The sequence below is a fragment of the Tasmannia lanceolata genome, unplaced genomic scaffold (assembly GCF_043159265.1).
Source record: "Tasmannia lanceolata isolate RefF3 unplaced genomic scaffold, GAP_Taslan_0.1 ptg000002l, whole genome shotgun sequence".
NCBI classification, from domain to species: Eukaryota; Viridiplantae; Streptophyta; class Magnoliopsida; order Canellales; family Winteraceae; genus Tasmannia; species Tasmannia lanceolata.
In genome coordinates this window covers 54,032,183-54,056,807 of record NW_027518679.1, presented here as the reverse complement: position 1 = coordinate 54,056,807, position 24,625 = coordinate 54,032,183, and the positions used below count along the sequence as shown (strand labels likewise).

General features: G+C 39.0%; 2 protein-coding genes across 2 annotated transcripts; both read left to right on the top strand.

The window, feature by feature from the left end:
• Positions 1-7,022: 7,022 nt before the first annotated feature.
• Positions 7,023-13,621, top strand: LOC143878994 (uncharacterized). The gene is made up of 3 exons (XM_077381204.1): positions 7,023-8,104; positions 12,229-12,487; positions 12,946-13,621. The coding sequence occupies exons 1-3, from the start codon at positions 7,173-7,175 to the stop codon at positions 13,117-13,119; spliced, it is 1,365 nt and encodes a 454-aa protein (XP_077237319.1). The 5' UTR covers positions 7,023-7,172; the 3' UTR covers positions 13,120-13,621.
• Positions 13,622-15,349: 1,728 nt separating this feature from the next.
• Positions 15,350-21,585, top strand: LOC143878988 (metacaspase-1-like). Its single transcript, XM_077381200.1, has 5 exons — positions 15,350-15,850; positions 16,816-17,146; positions 20,480-20,600; positions 20,826-21,035; positions 21,278-21,585. Exons 1-5 carry the CDS (start codon positions 15,481-15,483, stop codon positions 21,335-21,337), a joined length of 1,092 nt encoding a protein of 363 aa, XP_077237315.1. The 5' UTR covers positions 15,350-15,480; the 3' UTR covers positions 21,338-21,585.
• Positions 21,586-24,625: the final 3,040 nt, after the last annotated feature.

Genomic DNA, 24,625 nt, shown 5'->3' with positions numbered 1-24,625 from the left:
TTTTATTTGTTCATAGTCTGTATAAGTAAGCTGCAGTTAGGCTCACCTCTTTCTTCATTTGGCCATTTGGCACCTTTTTTTTTGGAACTCTTGCTTTAGTCTCTCCTCTTCTTCAGTTAGCACTTTTTTTTAGAACTCTTGTTTGAGTCCTTTTTCTCCTGCTAGCCATAGCCACTCTTGTTTTAGAACTCAGGTGCAATCAGTATGAACCATTTGCAGCAAGATTAGAGTATTTAGAACTCAATGCCCAATTTAGACTTTCTTCTTCTTCTTCTGCTTCTTTTGCTTCTAAATGATGAGATTATATTAAAGAGAGACAAAACCTAAGACCGAGAATATATAGGGAAGGAATAGCAAGAACGATCAAGATTAGGGTTTGAGAGGTAACGGGTCCAATGCCCAATTTAGACTTCCTTCTACCCTTTTACGGATCTCATCGATGAAATCAGCTGAGTCTCCACGGATGCGGCATGCAATCATCCATCCATCTAATGGTATTAAGCGAATCACCCTCCACCATCAATCTATCCAATGTGTTATCGTGGACGAGCCACATTCCCTGGAGAGCCGCTCTAATCTCTGGCCCTGGAATCCTTGAACCTGACGGGACATGAGAATGGCCATCTGGTGTGTCCCTTATCTCTAAGCAGACCTCCTTCCCTGGCAAAACCTGGGTTTCCCATACTTGAGCTGCTCATTCCCGGGAGAGTTTAAACTGACCAATGCCCACTTTAGACTTTCAGCCTTCATATCTTCAACTCATATTTTTGGCTTTCCACTTTCAGCCTGATCATTTCCACTTATGCTACTTAGCAGTGCTTCCAAACCCAAATATTTATCGTAATGAATGGAGTTGGGTCAACGTATCCATGTGGTCATTTTTGTTGGACGGTTTGGGCCGTCTATGATGGGCCTTATTGCAGATGGGCTACGGTTAAAATTTCACAACCATTGGAATATTTTACCATCCATCAGAAAGTGTAGATTATCTAACATTTTCTTCAAGGGTGATATACTTTTGCACTTCCATGTTTATTGGTGAAATTTGAGTCTAATAATCAGTTTTTTTTGACTCACAGTCGGTTCTCAAAATCCAATACAAACAGGGCCTTAGTACAAACAGGGCCTTTGGAGGCATTGATATTTTGAAGATAAAGAGGATTGCCGATATCAAAATGAGGGGATGCAGATATTTTATATCTGTTCCTTGTGGAACCATGTTTGGATATTTACTGTGGTTGTAGTGCGTACCTCTTCCAGGTTTGGCAACAATGAAATTCTTTTCATGGAGGGGGGTAATTGAGAGGGCATGAGTTAGGAGATGATGCCAAGTCATAGAAAAATAAGGAAAACAAAAACTATATTTTGAATATTAGTTTTTTTTTTCCCCTATTTTATGTTGTGGCCTAACAAATAGTAAACAGTTTGGATCATCGTATGAAGTCGGCCCCGCTCTACTTATTGAAAAATACTGGCCACCCACCATATAAAATCTCAGTATATTCATGGTAGATATACATTTTGTAACTTGTAAATAGAAAAACACTTGCCTTGGGAAATTTACCCCAACTCTTTTCAAGCATTTGCCAAAGTTTCCCCACATCCAAACCTTATGCGTGTCTCCGTTTGGTTGCCGGATATTTTTTGGTTCTTTGGATTTTTGTGGAACCAAAAACTTCCTGGAAGATTGGTGGAAAAAAAAAACTCCCTAGAAGTGTCCCAGTAAAATAAAAATCCCATGTTTGGTTGACCGGACTATAGCTTTGTTTGGTTGCTTGAACTGTTGGGAAGAAAAAAAAAATTCTTCTCCAAGCTTATTTTTGGTTCCTGGGATTATTTTGGGCTCACCAACCAAACGTGGGTTTCCAGTGAGAATTCCACAAAAGTCCTAAGAATCAAAAAAATTCCGGCAACCAAACGTAGAGATTTCCAAAATTATACCTTTTGAGTTGTCTAACTCTAGGGCTTTAAGAGACCAAATTGTTAGATGTGGGCTTCAACTAAAAAAACTCAAATTTACATTTAATTTTGTGTTAAATAATCAGTTTTATCAGTTTTGGACTCACAAACTGTTCTCAAAATCCAAAACAATCAGGACCTAAATGTAAAGTTGAGTCCAATAATCAGTTTTGGACTCACAATGGGTTCTCAAAATCCAAAACAAACCGAGCCTTCGAGTAACCCTATAGGCATAACTTTATGCCCTTTTCTGTATCCTTTAAAACTGCAAAAACGCCAAGGTTTTTCAAATAAAAAAAATCCTGATTTTAAAAGTGAATTGAAGGAAAAAAAAAACAATGAAAATTTGGGATTTATGAGAAAATACCCAATTCAATAATTGGATGAGGGTTCCATATATGTGCTTATGTAATGTGTTTCCTTTGCTCTTATCCTCGAATGTCTCTCCTTTTCAAGACCATTCATCGCCCACGCCTTTGTCCTTATCACTGCCTCTCTGCACTCCTCAATCCACTCTAAGTAATGATAACACCTTTGTTCGTTGAATCCCTATCTCTGCCTCGCATTTTAGAAGCACATTATTCAAGCTTTCAAGAAAAGTGGGAAAAACATGCACTGCTATTAAAAGTTCATAGAACTTATCTCGGAAGAGGAGAAAGAGAGACTTCAATGTAAATTAGGAATTGTTTGGCAGCCATGAAAATGTTTTCCATGAAACTCAGTGTGATTAGGATTGTCTGATGCGAAAGCCAGTGGGGACTTTTGGATGAGAGAACAGCAACCTCTCGTATGAGTTAAATGAATAAGACAAAATTTGCTGAAAAGTGAGCCTCTGTGGTAGTCCTTTCATGCAAAAGTCAGTGTCGAAATTCCCAAGCAAATCACATTTGATATTTACTTATGGATAGAAAAGATAATGAAAGTTTGAAAGTTCAAAGTTGGGAGATAATGAGTGAACCGAGGAGATTTTTCATTTGCAAAAAGTTCCTGAAAATGACGAAAATATCCCTTTCCTTTTGATCACTACATGGTGCATGATGAGATGATGACACTTTGCTAATAAAGGGTCTCAAGGTCATTTAGAGGTGTAAACGGATCGAATTCGGAGCGGATATGGCTATATCCGAATTCGATTACAATATACACTATCCGAATTCCGATTCGGATTCGACGGATATTTAATATTTATTACCGAATTCGTATCCGCCGGATATTGTTGAATTCGGATATTATCCGTTTCTGTTTATCCGGTAAATTCGAACATTTTATTGCAGCACTTTATATTTTTTTTCCTTCTTACTCGAATGAATTTTCAAAACCCTAAAACTAGACCTCTACATTTTCTTCACAAAATTAACTCTCAAACCCTAAAATATATGAGATCTTCTTCTTCCTTTTAAAACAAAGGCAGAGAGAGAGAGAGCGAGGCGGTGGGGATGGATGATAGTGTTGGGAGTGTGGTCTTTGGGTTTTTCCTTTTTTTTTTTGTATATGAAGAAATGGGTTTGGGCTATTTTATTTTATTTTCCTAAAAAGAAAATTCACTTTTCTTTTAGAAATAAAATATAGTGTGTCATTACTAAAAATAAATATTAATGATATTATTAATAATAAATAAAAAGAATTTACTTCTCGGATTCGAATGTTAAACGGATCGGATATACCATTTACCAGATTCACATCCGCTATGAACCAGATATCTCATAAACGGATTCGGATAATATCTGCTTGAAACGGATTCGGATAATATTCACTTTAAACGGATTCGGATGTGGACGATAATCGAATTTCCGAATATCCATTTACACCCCTAAGGTCATTCAAAGCATAATATTTTATGTTTAATAAAAAAAACATAAAGCATGGGGTCTCTGTCTTGACGCTGATGCACCAAATGACTTAAAATTTGAAAATAGTAAATTGGTTCATTTCTTTCGGAGATGCCTCTCTACTTTGGTCGAATAACAAAACTATCCTTGTTAGAATGACCAGGCCTAACTAGTTTGCTCTCATTGGAAGGAACATTTATAGGACCATTAAATCTGGAGTGTTTATCTAGTGGACCCACTTTGGATGGACCACCAGGATTGTCCTATCACTTTGTTTAGGATTATCTCATTACTGCAATTATTGCACAATAGTGGGGCAACCATAGTAATGTTACCGATTTGCTATTCGTATCATCCCCATGTCCAATGGACAAACCAAACAATGTGGGCTCCATATTAATGGATGGCGGAGATTGGAATAGATCATTTGGTGGGGCCTACCAATGGATAACCACTATTCATTCTCACACCAATTGGGTCATATTTAAGGAGTCGTTTGGTTTGGATACAAGGGTTTAAGAATCCCTCTACAAGTTGCCATTTCAAAAAAAAAAGAAAAAAAGAATCCCTCTACAAGCTAAGACGTGGATTTTACATGCTAAAACCTGGATTCTACATATTCAGATTGTAAAATCCATGTTTTAGCTTGTAAAATCTAGGATTCTAAAATCCTAGATTATAAAATCCATGTATCCAAACGGCCACTAAAATTCAATCTATTTTTGTCCTGTGGTAAAGTAGACGAATGGCTTCATGGTTTGCTTAATTTGGCCTAGTTTTAGAAACATACTAAAAAATAAAACATAAGTCACAATTAATGAAGGGGATATGATATTTTCACCCTCCCGCAGTACTTGCACACTCCCCTTATAACTTGATTTGACATAAAGTTGCCCACTTTTCAAGTCAAATCAGGTTATAAGTGGGGTGTGCAAGTACTACACGGGCGCGGGGGGGGGGGGGGTGTTGTGAAAATATCATCACCCTAAGGAAGGTGTTATTATATTGGATCCCTTTTTAGATAGTCTACTGATATTGGCACTACCCTATTATGATAATTGCACAAAGACGAACTTGTCTTTTCTTTTTGGAAAATGATATGGGACCTGCAATGAGAATATGCCATGTGTGCAAACATTATTTACCTTTTTTTATGAGTTCCCTAAACCTAAGGGTGGCTCATGCCACTTGTGATGTTGCGGCGAGAATCAATTTGTACGTCCCCTTTTCTGTCCTACTTTTGGTTTGATGGCATTCTTTTTTATTTGGCTTCAAGAGCTTTTTGAGAACTGTAATAACCTTTGACAGCTGTTTAAATAATAAAGGACAAGAGGGGTTAGTACAATTATCAAAACATGGTAGTGCCAATAGTAGTCTTTTAATATTGCCACACTTCTTTTTATTTTTTTCAGGTAGATAAGCTCGGATTGAACCTCGATCTCTAGTTCGAAGAACAGAAGCCTTGACCATTGAGCTAAAGGCTCAATCCCTACTACTACTGCTGCTACTTCTTCCCGAGAAAAAAAAACGATGAAAAATGATATCTGCATAATCATGTTTTTGGTATTTTCACTAACTCATCTTGTGTATTAGTATTTAAAGATCTGTCAAAGGGATATTAAAATTTCCCAAAGACCTCTCATGAGCCAATTAAAAAAGAAAAGACAAGCTGGGTTTGTGCAATAAAACATGGTTGTGCTGATAACATTTCCTTAAAATGTATCTTAATCTCATGTTTTGCTAATAAAGTACATTTTTCACTCTCAAAACTTTGGTATACTGATAAAAGCTCCACAACCTGTTAGTTTCGGTAAAGTTGCTTGGCAATTTGGGAGTTTCAATAAAGTTCAAAAATTTCTGTAATTGGTATTTAATACTGCTATAATAAATAACAAAGGGCAATTTGGGAACAGAAAATCAGTTTCCATTTGGAAAGAAGACAAATTTCTTTTGAACATTGCACCACGTTCAATTCAACATTCCAAAATTAGGGTGCAACTGGGGTCATGTTTTGGGAAAAGCTTAACCCAACCCAAATTTTGCATCCCTACTTAAAATGCCTGAACCTTCTTCTCTCTCAACTCATCTGTACAGAAGGGTCTGAACCTCGAGGTTCAGTACCTGCCTACCTACTAAAAAAGTTCTTTATTTCCCAAAAAAAGGTCTTTTAAAACAAGTCAAAATGGGATGAGTACACCCAGCTGCACTTTATCTGTGACTGCAAAAGGCTGGTGTACATCACATGAGATGGATTTAAGGGACATGATTGTCATCGTACACTGCAGGTGGTTGTACCAAGTAGTGTTATTTACCATATATTATGTCCAAAGAAAAGTATGAGCAGAGCAAAAGTTGAGGTGACCACTTGGTCAGTGACCCAGAATATTTGCTAGGCCTTGCTATAAATGTGGCCATGTATTAGAACCCAGTCCAATTGGACGACTGTAACCGTCTGATTTGTGGCCAGTGAATAGCGGGTGAGAAAATAACAAAAGTAAAGCCCCTACAAATTCGAAAGTTAGAATCATTCAATGAACTATCCATAGTAAGGCCTAGAACTGTGGATCATTGAACAAGTGGCTCCCACTTATTATTTACTCTAACCTTAAGTCCTTACATATCATTCTCCTTCACATATATATCATTCCTTCCTCCTTTTGGTCGTCTTTTCCCAGAAGTATCTTAATTTTCCAAAGAAGACAAACATAGAGGGGTGAAAGTGCATACATTTTAGGACAAAAACAAATGAGGGTGACAATAAAGAAAAGGAAAATGTTATCAGCACTACTGTATTTTGATGAGGGCACTCCTCACTTTGTTAAAAGTACGGTATGGCCCCCACCAAAAGATGATCCTAACCATCCATTAGATGGGCCACAGCCTAAATAGGTTATGCCTCAAAAGTCATTTCCATAGGTTGATCCTAACCCTCTATAGATCGGAGGGTTAGGATTAACCTATGTAATTAATTTTTGGGGAATAAACTATTTAGGCTGTAGCCCATCTAATGGACGGTTTGGATCATCTTATGGTACGGGCCATACCGTACTTTTAATAAAGTGAGAGTGCCCTCATCAAAATAATTAGTAGTGCTGGTAACATCTCCCTAGTCAATTTAAACAAAAAAGAAAGCCGGTGGCATTATCGTATTTTGCTACAAATCCAGAGCCCATTTCACACGCGCCCATCTCTATTGAGTCTCCCCATCATCTCATACGCCCGCTCAAAATCAAACTCCACACGGAAAACCAGAAATATAGAGATACAGAGAGAGAGAGAGAGAGAGAGATGATAATATCTCTTCTGAGATTACAAGGTGAAAGAGAGAAAAATAAAAAAGGGGGCGAAAGGAGAAAGAGGGTACCTTTTTTTGTGTTGATGTAAATGCATCATAAGAAATCGGAACTCCAAATCGGAAAAGAAAGCAGCGGCATCTCTTCCGATTTCAACCCAACGCCGCCCCTTCACAAACCTCTCAAAAACCTCCCTCAAACCCTAATCTATCAAAACCTTTCACCTCCCAATAATGATAATCCCACCCCCTTCATCTCCACCCCTCACAAAAGACTCTCCCACTCCCCAACCCTCTCCTCCCTCCACCACCATTCTCCACCCCCAATAATGATAACCACACCCCCTCCATCTTTCCCCAAAATTCTCCGCCGCCTTCGCCTCCGTCTCCGTCTTCTCCTCCTCCTCTCTTTCTCTTCCTTCTACTTCTTCTTCTCCAATCCCAACCGTTCATTCCTCCTTGATTTCATCTCAGCCGTTGCCTTCTCCGCCGCCCTCTTAATCTCCCTCAATCTCACTCTCCCTCACTTACCTTCAATCCTTCTCCTCCTCCGCCGCCCTTTCCCCCTCAAACTCTCTACCTTTCGCCCTCAAAGACCCATCTTCTGGTCAATTGGATCAAACCCTAACCCTAAATCCTCCAACAGGGCCAATTCTGGATCCTGGGTTCAAATCTATAGCAACGGGGACGTCTACGAGGGCGAATTTTACCATGGAAAATGCTCGGGGAGCGGTGTGTATTACTATTGTATGAGTGGGAGGTATGAGGGGGATTGGGTGGATGAGAAATATGATGGTTTTGGTGTGGAGACGTGGGCGAGGGGGAGCAGGTATAGAGGGCAGTATAGGAAGGGTTTGAGGCATGGTTTCGGGGTTTATCGGTTTTATACGGGCGATGTTTATGCAGGGGAGTGGTGCAGTGGGCAGAGTCATGGGTGTGGAGTTCATACGTGCGAGGATGGGAGTCGGTATGTTGGGGAATTTAAGTGGGGGGTCAAGCATGGACTTGGGCAGTACCATTTTAGGTAATTGAGCTGTTGGGTTGTTTGTTTTGTTTATTTGGTTTATGTTTATGGTTTGTTGGATTTGGGTTTGCTGAATGAATATGAAACAAATAGGTTAATTGAGATATTGGGTTCTTTCATTTTTTTTGTTTTGTTTTTATTTTGGCTTTACTGGATTTGGGTTTGTTGAATGAATTTGAAATAAATGGGTAGCTGAATTTGTGGTTTTGGTTTTGTGAATCTGGGTCATTTGGTTTCATTAACTAGAATTAGAATTAGAATTATTGGCTTGCCGGGTTGGGATATATGATTCTTGGACATTTGCGTGTCGGTTATTGGTTATTGAGTCTTGGTTTTGAATTTTGGATTCTTAGCTGTTTAGGTTATTGAATTCATGCGTCTGTGTTTCCTGTTTAGATTATTTAATTCATGGCTCTCTGTTTCTTGGATGCTTGAGTTTGTACTGTTCAGTTTGAGTTATTGGCTTTCTAATTTTGGTTTTTCTGGTTTCATGAATTTTTGTAAACTTGGTTGATGTGTTTTTTTATCTGCTATGGGTTCCAATCTTGTTTAGATTCGGTTTTTATGTTCTTAGGTTGTTGAATTTCAGTTCTTTGGTTTTTAAACAGTTAGTTGTGCAGGGTCAGTTTCATATTTATTAATTCACCGTTTCAAAATTGGAATCTAGCAGCTGGTCTGGGGTGATGCCTTGATGGCTTGTTTGATGAAGTTTTCATCAACTAGTTACCAGTTAAAGACAAATATTTGATTATTAAATAAGCCTGGCAAACTTTTGTCTGCCCCAGCTTTGGGGCATGATGAATTTATATGATTCTGGTGTCATTTTTTACTTTATGTTGTGGTGCTGGATGATCAATCTATGTCTTTGAAATGTTAATTTGGATTGCATCATGATAGAATCTTGGTCGTATTTGAAATTGTTCACTGTTCACCTTTACTTAATTGCTATGGAATGTTAATGCTTAATGGGACATATGGATCAGTTGAGGAAGAAAGACTTTATGTCACAATCATTGAGACAAAAATGGGTAACACTGTTTGTACTTTTGCACACAGAAAACTTTTTCAGGTTCTTTAACTAGTGGAAGTTCTTTTCATATAGAATTTTGGCATTGTGAGTTGTTTTGCACTGTAGAAATGTCGCATGTGCTATCCTGGAAGCACTAACAACTCCACAGCCATAGGGCCTCTTTGGACCCTCCCTAAAATTTATTTACATATAATCTTATATGCATATAGTCTTGTTTTCATGTAATCTTATATGCAAATACTGGTAATTATTCTTATCCCTATTTTAGCTAATGGCTTTCAAAGTGGCATTACTGTCCCAGTTGCAAATAAGATTAACTTGGTTATTATACTTATATCTATCTTAGTTAATGGCTTTCACAGTAGCATTAATGTCTCAGTTGCAATTAAGATTAACTTAAATTAATCTAATTTGCAAATAAGGACCAATTTTAGTGGTATCCAAAGAGACCCACACTGCCTCCTCTTTATCACTAATGTCTCTTTTATGTTTGCTTGGTAGGCACACAAAGCAGAAGTCGATCATAAAGCCATGCCAAACCTTGAATAACATGCAATGTGGAAAGAGGCAAACTAAGTTTAATCTCATACTAGGGTAGGCTGCCTAATATGCAAAATATGATGGATCACAACCCAAAGTGGAAAAAATGACCATAGATAACTACAAGTAGGCACATATACAAATAGACTCGAGTACTAATTCTAATTTTCTCTAACTACAATATAACACAATCAATTTATGGGCTTACGGCTTACCTTCTGTTGCCCAGTCATCCAACCCCAATTTGCGGGCTTACCTTCTGTTGCCTAGTCATCCAACCCCAACCATCACTCTCCTTATTATCCTTTCTTATTTTTGAATGGCCTCTCTTTATCGTCCTTAAAATCACATTCATTCTCCCCTTGAGAGCTAGAGCTTTCTGCCTCTGTCTTTCCAAGGCTACTTAACTCTTATGAGAGCAAGGCTTTCTGCCTCCCTGATGTGGAACAAATCAACGATTGATGCTCTGATAGCAAATTATGTAGAACTAATCTACGATTGATGCTTTGATATCAAATTATGATAAAATTTACACTAGAGTTATGAATCATGAGTTGTTGAGTAACTCTTCGATTCAAATATCCATGATATAATTCAAATATGAAATCAAATATAAAGAATAAATTATTGCGGAAACGATGAATTTTTAGTAGAATAAAGATCCCAAAGATAAAATTTGCAGCGAAGCGAATAGGGTCTGAGTTGATTTCATATTCTGTGTCAGTGTGTTTGATAGTAGAAAAATGGGCCTGCTTGTGTATGTATCTGTACATATAAGAGTGCATGGAGTTGAGACTTTTGGCCCGGTGGTGATGCCCTCAAGCATGTAATTTTGAGGCTATGATTGACCCGTCACTTTCAATTTTTTGCTGACATGCATGTATATATGTATTGACACAAACATGCATGATATGAACTGACATGCCCTCCGACACTTTTAAACGTATTGCTAGGAGTGTCCACTTAATGTGGGTATGTCGACACATTTTGCACATTGTCGTGTGAAAGACATTATTAGTTACATTAATTAAATATTGCTTTAGCTTTTCTTTTCTATTAACTCTTGCTCTTAGAAGCACGAAGCGGGCGCGGAGGCGTGGGTCTAAAAGAGTCCAAGGTTGGGAGTGTCATGGGAGCGTTTACACAAATTTTTCTTTATATGTCTTTCAAAATTCACGTAGATAAAAAAAAATAGTAATTTCTAAGTTCTAACCATCTTCATATATATATATATATATATATATATATATATATCTTTCAAAATTTAAGTACATAAAAAGTAGTAATTTCTATTCATTTTTCATTTTCATGTCTTTTAAAAAGTAGTAATTTCTATTCATTTTTCATTTTCATGTCTTTTTTCCTCGTGCCTTCTGAAGATGCCTTTGTGCTTGCTCCAATGAAGTACTTCACAAAGTTGGAAGAGTTTGATGCAAGGAAGTTGGTGATGGTGGGACTGATGGATTAATAGGTGCATGTAGTGTTGTGAGAATGACATCATCATTAGGGTTGACAAGCTCCTTAGGCACTCCTTGCTAATGAGCGCCGAATCGCGGTTCGGGAGCGGGAGCAGCACCCAGCACCCAACACCCACGATTCCTGCTTCTAAGCTCTTGCTTTAACTTCTCTTTTGTTAATATTTGTTTTCATCCCCGCCTAAACCTAAAACCTTGATCAAACTCTTGTCTTAGTATTATATTTATTCTATGCTTATTGGTCTCTCTTTCCAATTTCATATTGAGGACTGAAGAGAATTAGAACTCATGGCTAATTGAAAACAAGTTCTTGTTCTACCAAGAGTGTCAACTAAGTGGGTGACTGACAACATCTTCTTGTTCTGCCTCATTATAGCTTAGATTGATGAATGCACTGTTGTCTGATTATCTCATATATCTTTTAAACTTGTAGTTACTTAACCTTAAGATCTCTTAGTTTGTTAAATGAATATGATATTTACCTTGTTGCAAATTATGATTATTAATCAGTAATTTTATATATGGGTGTGTACGAATGCATCTGCTTCTGGATTTTTAGTGGTTGTCGTGTTGGCACCTCATATCCATGTCAACACTGACACTCGAATCCAGGTTGGGAGACAATACATGCACGATCTTTCTTTGATATTCACAATCCTCTCTTCGTTTTAAACTTCTCTATCACTGGCTGTTACAGTTTCCAAAAAGCTTTCAATAACCAGTCAGAAGTTTAAAATAGAGGAGTAACCCAATATCTATTCAAAATGATGTACCCGTGCAGCATAGCATCTATGATCAAAATATTGAAATCTATTTTACGAACTTGTGGGCTCCAACAATAGGGGTTGGGCCTGTAGCTCAATGATTGAGGCTTTGCTTCTCAACCATGAGGTCGCAGGTTTGATCCCAGCCTACCTACCAAAAAAAAAGGTCTCCAACACGATATGAATCTACCTCGAATCTCCACTTAACAAAATATGGAAGTGTATAATCTTAATAGGCTGTGACATTTTGTACTGGCAGGTTATGCTATGAAGTTAATCTCCAATTACAGTTACTGATCCTTCTGATGTATGCAGAAATGGGGACAATTATGCTGGAGAGTACTTCGCAGACAAGATGCATGGATTCGGTGTCTATCGGTTTGCAAACGGGCATCAGTATGAGGGAGCGTGGCACGAGGGAAGGAGACAAGGACTTGGGATGTACACATTTAGAAATGGAGAGACGCACTCGGGTCATTGGCAAAATGGTGTTATTGATATTTTGAGCACGCAGAACACTCACATGGGATCTCCCGTTGCTGTTAACCACTCTAGAGTACTCAATGCAGTCCAGGTAACAGATTTTACTATTCCTTGTAGAAAATGGCATGGAAAGTAATTCACCCAATAGCATGGGAAGTAAATTAAAAAAAGGGAACAAATGCAAACACAAAGGATCAAAAAGTACAGACAAGAACAATCAAGACTGTTTGCCAACCTTGAAGAAATATTTCATGGAATATTTATGGGGCCAGTTGTGAGAGATGGGCGTAGGAGGGTGGGAGTGAGGGGAGCATGAAAGACCTGAAAATCAGGAAAACAATTTCAAATAGGTAATTTTTTCACTGTTTTTAAGGGATTTCTTCTATGCTCTCTCAACTCCTACCAACTCAAAGTCCTCTCTCGCTCCTTCCTTCACCACCCCTCTAACACAATTGGGCTGAAAAATATTCCATGGTTGCCAAACATTGCCTAAATAAAATTACTAGAGTAAAAATGAGTGGAGTTTTCTGATGGGTTCTTTAATATCAGGAAGCACGTAGAGCTGCGGAGAAAGCATACAATGTGGCCAGGGTCGATGACAGGGTAAACAAAGCAGTAGCCGCAGCGAACAAAGCAGCCAATGCAGCAAGAGTGGCGGCTGTGAAAGCCGTCCAAAAGCGAACGCAGCACAATAACAATGACACACTGATTCAAATCGTCTGAGTCTCATAATGAATGAGATGAGCTTTAGCCATCCGATGAGAGCAAGCAAGAGATTGTGGCCATATGTAGCCACCAAATGGAATTTTCTGCCACGGTACACCGACTAACTTTTTTCCTAATCAATTTTATCGTTTCCAAGGTGATGCAATGATGACCGGTGGTCCTTCAATCATGAGATTCGAGTTGAAATCCATAAGATTTGATTTGAATCGTAAATTATAAGATTTTCATATCAATGGAACCACGTTCAGTTCTTGTTGAAGATGATGACTGATTGAGGAGCTGGTTGGCGTTGGTAACTCTATTGGGTTGTGTGTATGTGAGGCAAAGGAAGGAATGGAGGATGTGCCAAGTAGTGTCTGTTGTTCTTGCTTTCTTTGTTTTGTTTCTTTCCTGTAAAGGGCTTGTTGTAAATGCTGGAAGCCCCAGGTCAAACCTCAGGCCAGCCACGAGCTTTATGTGAACTCAGGCTTTATAATGAGATCAAGGTAGTCATGAGGCATTCCTTGTTTTCTTATTTTTCTCAAAAACATTTCTGCTGGAAATAATTTTACCCATTTCTTCCATCGTTTTTTCAAGAAAAACTTTTCATTTGTTTGTTTGGCAAGCCAGGGAAGGAAATAAATTTCCCAGGAAAAGCTTTTATATTGTTTGGTTTCCAAGCATGGAAAGGAAATGTTTTTAGGAAATTCTTTTGACCATTAGGTATTTAGGTACTCCGTCTGGGCCCGAATTGAAGGCTTCATAGCAATAAAGCTAGAGGGGCCCACATGGAAGGTCAATGGTAATACCAGTGGGGACCAAATAGAAGGCCCAAAATATATTAACGAACATAAAACTTATTCAAAAGTATGTAGCCTAGTAGCCACTTGGCTCAACAAAATTTAAATTTTTTGCATACTAATCTTAAAGTTTTCATTAATCGGCTTTTCTATGATAGATAAAGATAAAATGGAAATGAAAGGAAGCTTAATTCATAGGGTAATTGCATGAAAATACATTTTAGGCCTTTTTTGGATTGCAAGGAAAATATTTTTGGGAGACTTAGGGCCTGTTTGGATACCTCAGATTTTCTATTTGCAGTACAAAATGGATAGATCTGGCAGCTCATGTTGAGGGAGACAGAGGGAATGGGATAATTCCTGTTGCAAGGGAGAGGTTGAAGGAAATTGCCAGATCTGTGGATTTCCAATTTCTTATTTCCACAGCTTATTTGGAAATTTGATGTTTTTCACTGTCAGTCAGCTGAATTGGAAATTCAAGGATTTGATCGGGATCCAAAAGTCAATGCAAAAAGGGCTGCAAATGTGAGAATTCCAAATCAAAATCTTCTCGGCATCCAAACTGGCCCTTACTGTTTTAATATGTGATCTCACCATTGGATTGCCTGGTGATAGATTAAGAAGTTAGTTAGTTTAGGCAACATTGCTTGATTAGGAGTATCTTCTTATATCTAATCTTTTTTCTTATTTACGGCGTACGTATTTTGTATAAGCCTCAGTATTATCTTGTTTACCCCTAATGTGATTTCACAGTTGGATTGCTTGGGTGATAGATTAGTCATTATCAGGGCTATTATGGTCTCGTTTGGATTAATCACGTAAATTATGCAGACCACAATGTGAAAGTGGAATTCCCTACGGCGACTTTTTATACGGTGTGGGCCGTGTGAAGTCCAATATTTTTCTAATAGTACCGTGGGGCCCACTTCATGGATGGTGACGGTGCCCCATATTTCATCTCCATAGGGTGTTCTTAACCATCCGATCTAAGGAGTTTTCAATAATGTGCAGTCTTTCTACAGTTCTACAGATCGGAGGGTTAAGATCATCCTATAGAAATGATTTTCTACGTGTAATCTATTTACGTGCTGGCCCAACAAATGAACGGTTTCGATCATCCTATGAGGTAGGCCTCACCGTACTTTTAGCAAAATACCGGACTTCACGCGCACACACCATAAAATCCCCCTTTCCCCGTTCACCCTAAAAAGTGGTTTTCCCAGGCATTACTTATGGTACTTTTAATTTTAGGGCGATGATATTTTCACCCCCGCTCCAGTACGCATGCGCCCCACTTTTAACGTGATTTGACGTTAAAAAGGGTTATAGCTGCCCCGCTGTTCACGTCAAATCACGTTGTAAGGGGGGCGCATGCGTCTTGCAAGGGGTGAAAATATCATCTCCCTAATTTTAATTTCCATCCTTTCAAAACGCACACACCGCTACGCAAAAGTCCACGCGAAAAAAACACATTTATGATTCGACCTGCCCCTCCTCCTCCTTCTGCAAAACCAAAACCTAAACCAAATATAGAGGAGAAACCCCCCCTTTTTTCCCAACTTTCACCCCCTTCTTCACCATGATGATGCTGGTGAACTGCTCCAACTGTCGTACCCCTCTCCAACTCCCTCCCGACGCCAAATCCATCCGATGCGCCCTCTGCCAAGCCATCACCCAAATCGCCGATCACCGAAACATCGCCCCTTCTCCTTCACAAAATTACCAAAACCCACCTCCCCATTCTTCCTCTTCCGCCCCCTCTCCTTACAACCACGCCCCTCCGGGCCCACCTCCCTCCCCTCACGGCAACAAGAAAGCCGTTATATGTGGCATCTCATATCGCTATTCCCGTCACGAGCTCAAAGGTTGTATAAACGATGCTAAGTGTATGCGTTATCTCCTCATTAATCGATTTAAGTTCCCCGAATCCTCAATCATCATGCTCACTGGTACGATCTCTTTGCCCAATTCCCTTTTAATGGTCTTTTATGCTTCTTTATTTTGATTTTATCTTTTGGGTTCGTTTTTGTGTTGCAATTTGATGAGAACGATGTATTTTTAGCTTCTTTATTTTGATTTTATCTTTTGGGTTACTTGTTGTGTTGCAATTAGGTGACTGTAGATTATGGTCCCTTGTGATTTATGGTGTGACTTGGTTCCTTTTCATATACTTTTGGATGAGAATTATGTGTTTTTGTTTAGTATTTTAGATGCTTTTTTGTTCAATTCCAATTGTCGAAGAACGGTTCGGATTGTAATTTTAAAAAATGTGAGTTTTAAGATTTTAGGATCTTAGGATTGACTTTGGAATATGAAGGATGAAATCAGTTGTTCTGCTCTGCTGGCTAGCTGAGGAAGAAAATATTGGGTGGAATGACGATAAATGGAAGTATTGGGATTTCCTCCATGTAATTTTATTTTGATTTTTACTCCAATATAATATACTTTAAGGTCGATTTTAATAGATAATTTGTTGTTGATGGATTTTTAAGAAGTCTAATCTTTGGCACCAAAATCCAAAGGAATGCTCTCCAAATTTTGTTCTCTGATTCGGACATTGTCCTGTATCTCGATGTTGGCATCAAAGACTTTCAATGCTTGTCTTTATCTTGATGTTTTTTGTCTAAGATAGTTCCACATACGTCAAAAACACGAAGTGCTATCAGAGTTGTTACTCAGGAACAACATTTTTTTAGTTGCTTGTCGTCTTTTTCGTTGGACATTTCTTCGGCACTAATACCGATCACTATGGCTTAAACTCTTGTTCCATTTTCTGCCAATCTCGGTTGAAGTTTTCCTGATTGTAACAGACTGGTTCAGCTTATGAGCTAGAACTTGGGTTTTCATTTTGATTTTTGTGCTCTTCCTCTTATCCAGTTCTAATCGTATCTTTTTTCTGAAAGTTGATTTGCAGAAGAAGAAACTGATCCCCACAAGTTTCCAAATAAGCACAACATGCGGATGGCATTATTTTGGCTTGTACAAGGTTGCCAACCAGGAGACTCGTTAGTTTTCCATTACTCGGGTCATGGTTCGCAGCAGCGAAACTATAATGGTGATGAGGTTGACGGGTATGATGAAACCATTTGCCCTTTGGACTTTGAAACACAAGGAATGATCGTTGATGATGAAATCAATGCAACAATTGTAAAACCTCTCCCTCGTGGTGTTAAGCTTCATGCCATTGTTGATGCTTGCCATAGTGGCACTGTGTTAGATTTACCATTCCTCTGCAGAATGAACAGGTTAGTGACCAATTACAATTTGTTTATTATTTCTTTTCTTGGAAGACGGACCTTTTGTTTTTCAAATTTGCACATGGTTATTTCCATTTATCATTTTTTGCTCCAAAAGATAAGCTTCTACGAGCTTTGGCTTTCTTACCTTAATATGTCATACAGTGGGTACTTGGAATTATTGCTCAATCCACTATAGATCTCGTAGGCATAGATGCTTCGCAATTGGACCATTTCATCAAGTATTTTGAATACATGGGTTTGTGTGTGTTGTTATGTGGAATGAAAACCAAATTGATTGGCATGCCATGAACCACCAAAAATAAATAAGCAGTTTGCATCCATGTGAAGATCATTGTTGTTATCCATGTTCGAGACAGTTGAATTTTGTGGAATTCTGGAATGGAGTTCTCATTTATCCTAGTTTGACATCACAGTGATGTAGCCTATAGCAACCATGGATAATTTTTCCAGATATTAACTCAAAGCTCCAGCTGTTGCGAGATGGATTTCTCAATAACCAGTTCTTGGTTGTACGAATCTAACTCACAATGTCTTTTGCCTAACTAATAGTAACTTTATATACCATATTTGCATGAGCTTATGTAGGCACACCCTTGTCATTTAGGGCTTCCAATCAGTAAGGGTGAAATTCCTGCCAGGGCTGTAAAACTTGTGATTTCAAAGATATAAATAAGAATTGTAATAAATATCCAAGTGGTAGCACTGGCTGTTATTTAGTGGTCTAATAGAACATCAGATAAACTCAATGAATCTGTGGGTGAAAGTGTTTGGGAATTGATCTCATTGGATGATAAAATATGGTTAAGGAATCTGATGAAGGAAGTGTGATTGGAAGTGCAGCAATTTCGTTATTATGAACATTTGGCTTAGGAAGTTTTGTATTTGATGCTATCCCCAAATGAACGTTGCTTCTCCTTTAGAGTCGATGGACAAGTAGGGGTGGTTGGTTCAGATAGGCAGGAAAAAAAAAACTCTCAACAACTGCCGGATTTGGGAATGAAAATGCACCTGCATTAACATCATGTGGCGGAGATTCTACCGAAGATGCTACCTGCTAGAAAAATCCAGATTGGAAGCGACAAAATACGAGGGTCTTCTTGACAACTCTTTGGGCGATTTCCCCTGTTGCCATGTTGCTAATGCAAACTATCCTCGTGGCAAGGACTCTATTGGTGAAATGGGTTGGCACGGTGAAGGCAGAGATCGTCGTGCTCCTTTGCACGATTCAGTGACCGTGAAGTACACAGGAAGACCGGACAAGCATTTCGATGAGAATAATACGAGCCCCAAAATGAAAGGAAAGATTTCTTCCAACCAGCAAGTTTCCTTCTGTTGTAAGGTCCCCTTAGCTTCCTTCTCTGAGTTGAAAATCAGAAAAAAGAAGTCCACATGCTTAATGGTGGATAAACGAGAAGATTTGTAGATACCATGAATATTATCCCAACGAAGGCCAAGAGTCCCCAATTGAGGGGGAAGCTCTTGGGAATAATCCTTGCATGCCAAAGTTTTAAAAGTGGTGGGCTCATATATCATCAAAAAGGGGCAAATCAAATCGAATGTGTTTTTAAGCAACACCGCAGAAACATGAATCTGTGTCATGTCAATGTTCAAAATCCCGGCTACCATTGGTAAAAAAATTGAAAAACTTCAAAGAAACTGCATCTAAGAAGGCAAAGATGAAGGAAAGAAATTAACTAATTAAGGCACTTAGTTAATTGCGAGATGGTGTGCCTTCCTAGAAAGGAAGGGGAATTGGGGATTGGCAACTCTGTAAAAACAAACAAGGCTCTTTTGGCAAAATGGCTGTGGCATTTTGGCGGCGATGGAGAAAGAAATGGTAGACTAGGTAGAGGTTGAGCCTCGGGAGCATGAAGGTCCATTTACCCTTCGTCCGATAGCTTTAACCAAGAGATTAGGTTTAGCCGGACATGGGAAGGGAGTGACATTCTTGTGCGACATCTGGGCAGGGTCCTGTCCTTTGTACCATGCATTCAGAAGCCCCTATAGTCCAGTGTATTCAAGTTCTACAAAAGAATGGGGGTTGAAAATCTTACGATTTATGATTCAAATCAAATCTTATGGATTTTGATTTGAAGCACATGATTGAATCTTAATTTGTATGAGTCTTGCGATTCTCGATTAAATCGTACGATTCAATCATAAATCATACAATTCATGTGATTTATCCTAATCATGTTCCGTATAAAAGAAAGTAGGACTTTCTTTTGAAAGACCCCATTTCCCTTCTGCATTAGTAAGCCTTCGAAAACCCTCTCGTGAGAAGGAAGAATATGGAGGAGTCCTTTGAATTCAGGATGACCAGATTTCCTAAGATAAAGATGACATCTAAATGGAATAACCAACCCCCCCCCCCCCCCCCCCCCCCCTCACACACACACAATGACCCTATGGTGATGGTTGCTCTCTTGGAACCCTTGGCAAAACCGACATTGGAGCAGTCTTTAGGGATTGTAGTATCTGACTCGATTGAGGCCGAGATCCATGCCCTCCACCTAGGCATGAGTAATTTCCGTGATCAAATGAATGGCTTACTTGAGGTTGAAGGTGACTCCTTTATTGTCATTTTGTGGGCCAAGTGCTATATTGATGGTCCATGGAGATTAGCCAAATTTATGGATGGGAAAGATGTGCAGAGTGAGATGAACTTCTCTTTTGTTCATATTCTCAGGAGTGCCAATGACTTGGTTGGTCAGCTAACTAAATCGGGTGTCATGAGAGACTCTTTGTATTCTGGGTGTTCCCTCTCCATTGATGTGCATTTGTAATCCTTTTCTTTATTTTAAGATACGTCGACAGGGGTGAAAGTGTTTGCATTTTCTGCTTCATATCTTTTACCAGAATCTCAAAGCAATCCAATTCAAGTTTTAGCCCTATTATGTAGCAAGAGCACTTTAATTTTGTTAAATAAAACAGTGTTATTTTTTCTGTATTTTTCTTGTTAATGACTTTGTGGCCCAAATATTATAAGCCACTTGCACTTATTAGTAAAATTGTTTTGGATTTAAATATATACTTTCTCCTAGATATAAAGAGTGGGGAGTGTGTAACAAACGACCATTACTTGGCAATGTCATTCAGATTTTCTGCAAGCTTATTGTGTAACAAATGACAATTACTTGGCAATGTCATTCAGATTTTCCGCAAGCTTATTGTGTAACAAATGACCATTACTTGGCAATGTCATTCAGATTTTCCCCAAGCTTACTTAAATACTTAATGGCCTAACCCTCTGAATCAGTTGTAATTACAGTCATTGAATTTTTTTTGCATTGCTAACGTACTTCTTTATGGATGTAGGAGTGGACAGTATGTATGGGAGGACCATCGCCCCCGATCAGGTGTATGGAAAGGAACAAATGGCGGGGAGGTGATTTCATTCAGTGGTTGTGATGATAATCAAACCTCTGCTGACACCTCTGTAAGGCATCACTGTCCTTTTTATTTAGTTATTAATTGGGAATTTTAGCAAGGCATCACGCGTTTATATTTAGTTACTTGAAATTAATTAAGCTTCAAATTAATTTTAAGCAGCATGTAGACAAACTGCAGAAAGGGCCACCGTTTTAGTTTGTCGATTGAAATTCTCTGTGTGACTACTCATGGTTAACGTATTAATCCAACAACTCAACGCTAATTTGAACAGGCACTATCAAGGATCACTTCAACAGGTGCCATGACTTTCTGTTTCATCCAAGCATTTGAGCGAGGACATGGAGCTACATATGGAAGCATACTGACTTCCATGCGATCCACCATCCGCAGTTCCGGTGGCGGTGATGTAGGTGGTGGTCCGGTAACAACACTCATAAGCATGCTTTTAACTGGAGGCAGTGTTGGTGGTGGCTTGAAACAGGTATTTTCTTCATACCGGCATTCATTGGATTAATCTTTTAATCTCTTCCATTCTTAAGTTAGGGAAAGCCTAACCATAAGCATAATGCAAGTTAGAAACAACTCATTGTTCAAATGCATAAGCTCACATTCATCCAAGTGTGAGCAAGAACTAAAACATAAGTAGAAAAATGGTTATGTTATAACAGAATATTCATGCAGCTATATTATGAGATTGATCATGGGTCTCGTCTGTTTCTGCAGGAGCCACAGTTAACTGCTTGTGAACCATTTGATGTGTACGCAAAACCCTTCTCCATATAGCTTGTGGTTCTCTTTCTCCCTCTCTTTCTCTCTCTCCCATGGCTTTGTTACAGTTTGTTTTGATTTATAGTGTGCTCATGTACAGTTGCAGGTATGGGCTCTTTAATAGGAGGTCATTTTTCTGTTTTATCCATTATTCTCATGAGAATGTACCTACTCTACGTATGTTGAGACGCCTTCTATAGGTTTTTTTTTCCTAGACAGCTATATTCAAATTGTTATATTCAAATTTAGTTTATTTCAGCATCCATCCATACGTTAAATTAAAAAGCAGAACTTAAGCATCCCTTTCAATGTTTTATTGAATCACTGAGAGAGAAATTGCAGCTCTCATTAGATCATAACATAGTTCAATCAGAGGCAGCATTTCCTCAACCCTAGTCCCTAACCCAACCCAATTCGAGCCATGGGTCAAGAGGGGTCAACCTTAACCTAACCCACTTCCAAATCTTTCAATACTAACCCAACCCGTCTTTTTCAAATCAGGTTGGGCTGAGCACAAAAACTCTAAAAAGATATGACCCTAAGGCCACGTTTGGCTGCCTTGAAAATCTTTGCCATGGAATATTGGTTTATCAAGAGGAGGTGAGATGGGGATGTGGAGGGTGGGACAAGGAGAGATTTGAGAGGTCATGAATGAGGAGAGGGTGAGAAGTGGCTAGAAAATATGGAAAAATTGATCGTTTTTGGAGAAACTGGTTGTTTCACAGTTTTTAGAGTCTGAGTTTTTTTATTCCTTGTTTTTGGGCCTCGTCTCACCAAACTTGGATCCAGCAAGAATTGAGAGACCTGAGACCTTAGTGATGAATTCGTCTTTATGATGTGGGTTTTCTTTTGCCCAATTAGTATAAAAGATTCAAATGAAGTGGAAGTGCTGCTTCACGGGATTCGTTTTCATTTTGCTGTTTGTCTTCTCCTGTGAGGCAGTTGCATATATTCTATTGCATTTTTTCCCCTCGTAAGTTCTCTTTCTTTTGTCATAAAATGGATGTAAAACAAAATTTTAAGCCCATTTCTAAGTTAAAAATGGGCATAAAACTTGTTTTACACCCTTTTTTCGTTGAAAGAAACAAAGCCTTAGGCTATGTCTAACATCAAGGAATTTTTTCATTCATGATAGATTAGTGTCTACAAGCGGTGAGAGAGGGGTAGGGCGAGCGGGCGTGGGAGGAGAGATCCGAGAGGGCACAAATGTGTTGAGGGTGAGAAGTTGCTTAAAAATTAGGAAAAAGTCGATCATATTTTGAGTGCAATTTTTTGTTTCCTGATTTTTCAAGCTTTCCTTGTCCTATTCTCACTCAGTCTCTCTCCCACCTTCCCTCACCATTTGATAATCTAATATTCGAGTAAAAAAAATCATGGTAGCCAAGCGTGCCGTTAGCTCATGTCTGGCAACCGTGATGGTGCTCCTGCTAAACTCTTCACTTAGCTTCTTCAGACATAGAGGCTCTTGTAACTTTTATGCCGAGCATAAGTGCCATCATATTTAACTTGACATTCATATAAGATAGGTGCCTTTTGATCTATGTCATTGTGTCCTCGTATTGATCCATTGTTCCTTCGATTTGTCTACATGAAGCTGGATTGTGCTGCTCTGATACCAATTGTTATGAACCTGAATCGGTTTGCAACATGGTTGATTTTCTTAGAAGGAAGATCAGCCTCTTGACCCACTTCGATGGAAGGATCAGTCCTTATGTGTGCTCAAAGACACAACTTCTAGGATAAATTTCTTCATTGAGTACTTACATGTTAAATATAAAACTCACTTTGCAGTCACTAATTACTTCCTCTAAACTCCCACCTAAACCAATCTAAATATTGTAACCCTTATCTCTTAGACTCCTACCAGGTAAGTGGGACCCATCCAGGTACGCAATAGGTGATTAGTGGTGTAGAGGTGATGATAAGTATTCTTTGAGTAAGAATTAGATATGGGATAGGTTTAAAGGGCCTAGCCAAACACATTCCAACAGCTCTGGAGCTTTTGGTGTATTGGTTAAGTACCTAACATTTGGTATTAGTGACATTAGAGATAAATGGAGTAATAGAAGTCCATGTTATCCCCTATTTTGATTTCAATGTTTCTTAATGGTGCAAGAGGAAGTGTCAATGGGCTTGTAACCACAAGTATGAATAACTCTTAATATGAGGACAACAAGTGAGCCTCCTAAACAACTCTTGATATCACTCACCTATATCATCCTGCATTCGTCCTAAAACATTTGGCATGTCCAATGGGACACACGCATTGATAATTTCAGTTCTCTACTAATTAACTTCCTTTTGTATGGACCAATACTCCTCTATTTACCTTGATGCTACTAAGGTTGATCCTAACATCCTCGAACATACTCAACTCCTCCTAACCTTTGTCCAGCAACCTTGGATTGGTTTGAGAAGTGGTGACACAGTATTGAAAGCAAAGAGGAACGATAGATGCAAGGGCACCTTTGCACTGAAGCCAGAAAAGGGCTCTTGATTGGATCCATGTCATTAAGTGCAACGAAATTTACTTTCTCAACGATTTTTAAAAGATTACTGAAAATGATGTGGATCCAATCAAGAGCCATTTTCCGTCTTTTTATGCAAGGGCGCCCTGTCATCTATCATTCCTCTGAAAGTAAAATATAGGGAACATAGATCTTTTTCATAAAAATACCATTTTTTTTTGGTACATAATGGGTGGAGATTCCTACGATATAGCCAAAATCTCTAGGAGGGATCCCCTCCTCAATTTTTCGCGGCAAAGGGGTGAGTGAAGATTAATAAAGGAGGGAGGAGAAATGGAGAATGATATTTCCAGGAAAGTGATATATTTGCCCCTTGTTTTTACTTGGTACAGCCCCATCTTGTGTATTTATGACTACTCTTTCGCACTTGTGGGGGCTGTCCGGAGTAAAAAAGGGCAAATATATCATTCCCCTATTTATATTGGAAAGTCTCCTTAAAACACAGGTCTAAGAGTAGACCTGGCAAACGGGCGGGCCGGGCCGGATTTGACCCGGCCCGTACGGGTCCGGGTCAAACGGGCCGGGTCAAAGTGACCCGGAAAATTCTACGGGTCATTGACATTGGACCCGCACCCGGCCCGTACGGGCCGGGTCGACCCGCGGGTCACCCGGATTTTTGACGTATTTTTTAAGAGTTTTTTTTTTATTTAGGGATTTGCTAGCCACCTTCTCCTGGGCTATTTTTCGGCTTGTAGCCCCTCCTTTGCTGCAAAGATTGGGTGAAGTACGGTCTGGGGCAAAGGTTGCTCGCAACAAAAGAATAAAGAGAAGTAAT

Excerpts from the sequence above, each read along its gene's own strand:
- LOC143878994 (XM_077381204.1), top strand. The coding sequence starts at position 7,173 with ATGCATCATAAGAAATCGGAACTCCAAATCGGAAAAGAAAGCAGCGGC. Across the intron at positions 8,105-12,228 it reads CTTGGGCAGTACCATTTTAG|AAATGGGGACAATTATGCTG; the intron begins GTAATTGAGCTG and ends TGATGTATGCAG. Across the intron at positions 12,488-12,945 it reads GAGTACTCAATGCAGTCCAG|GAAGCACGTAGAGCTGCGGA; the intron begins GTAACAGATTTT and ends CTTTAATATCAG.
- LOC143878988 (XM_077381200.1), top strand. The coding sequence starts at position 15,481 with ATGATGATGCTGGTGAACTGCTCCAACTGTCGTACCCCTCTCCAACTC. Across the intron at positions 15,851-16,815 it reads CTCAATCATCATGCTCACTG|AAGAAGAAACTGATCCCCAC; the intron begins GTACGATCTCTT and ends GTTGATTTGCAG. Across the intron at positions 20,601-20,825 it reads AAACCTCTGCTGACACCTCT|GCACTATCAAGGATCACTTC; the intron begins GTAAGGCATCAC and ends TAATTTGAACAG.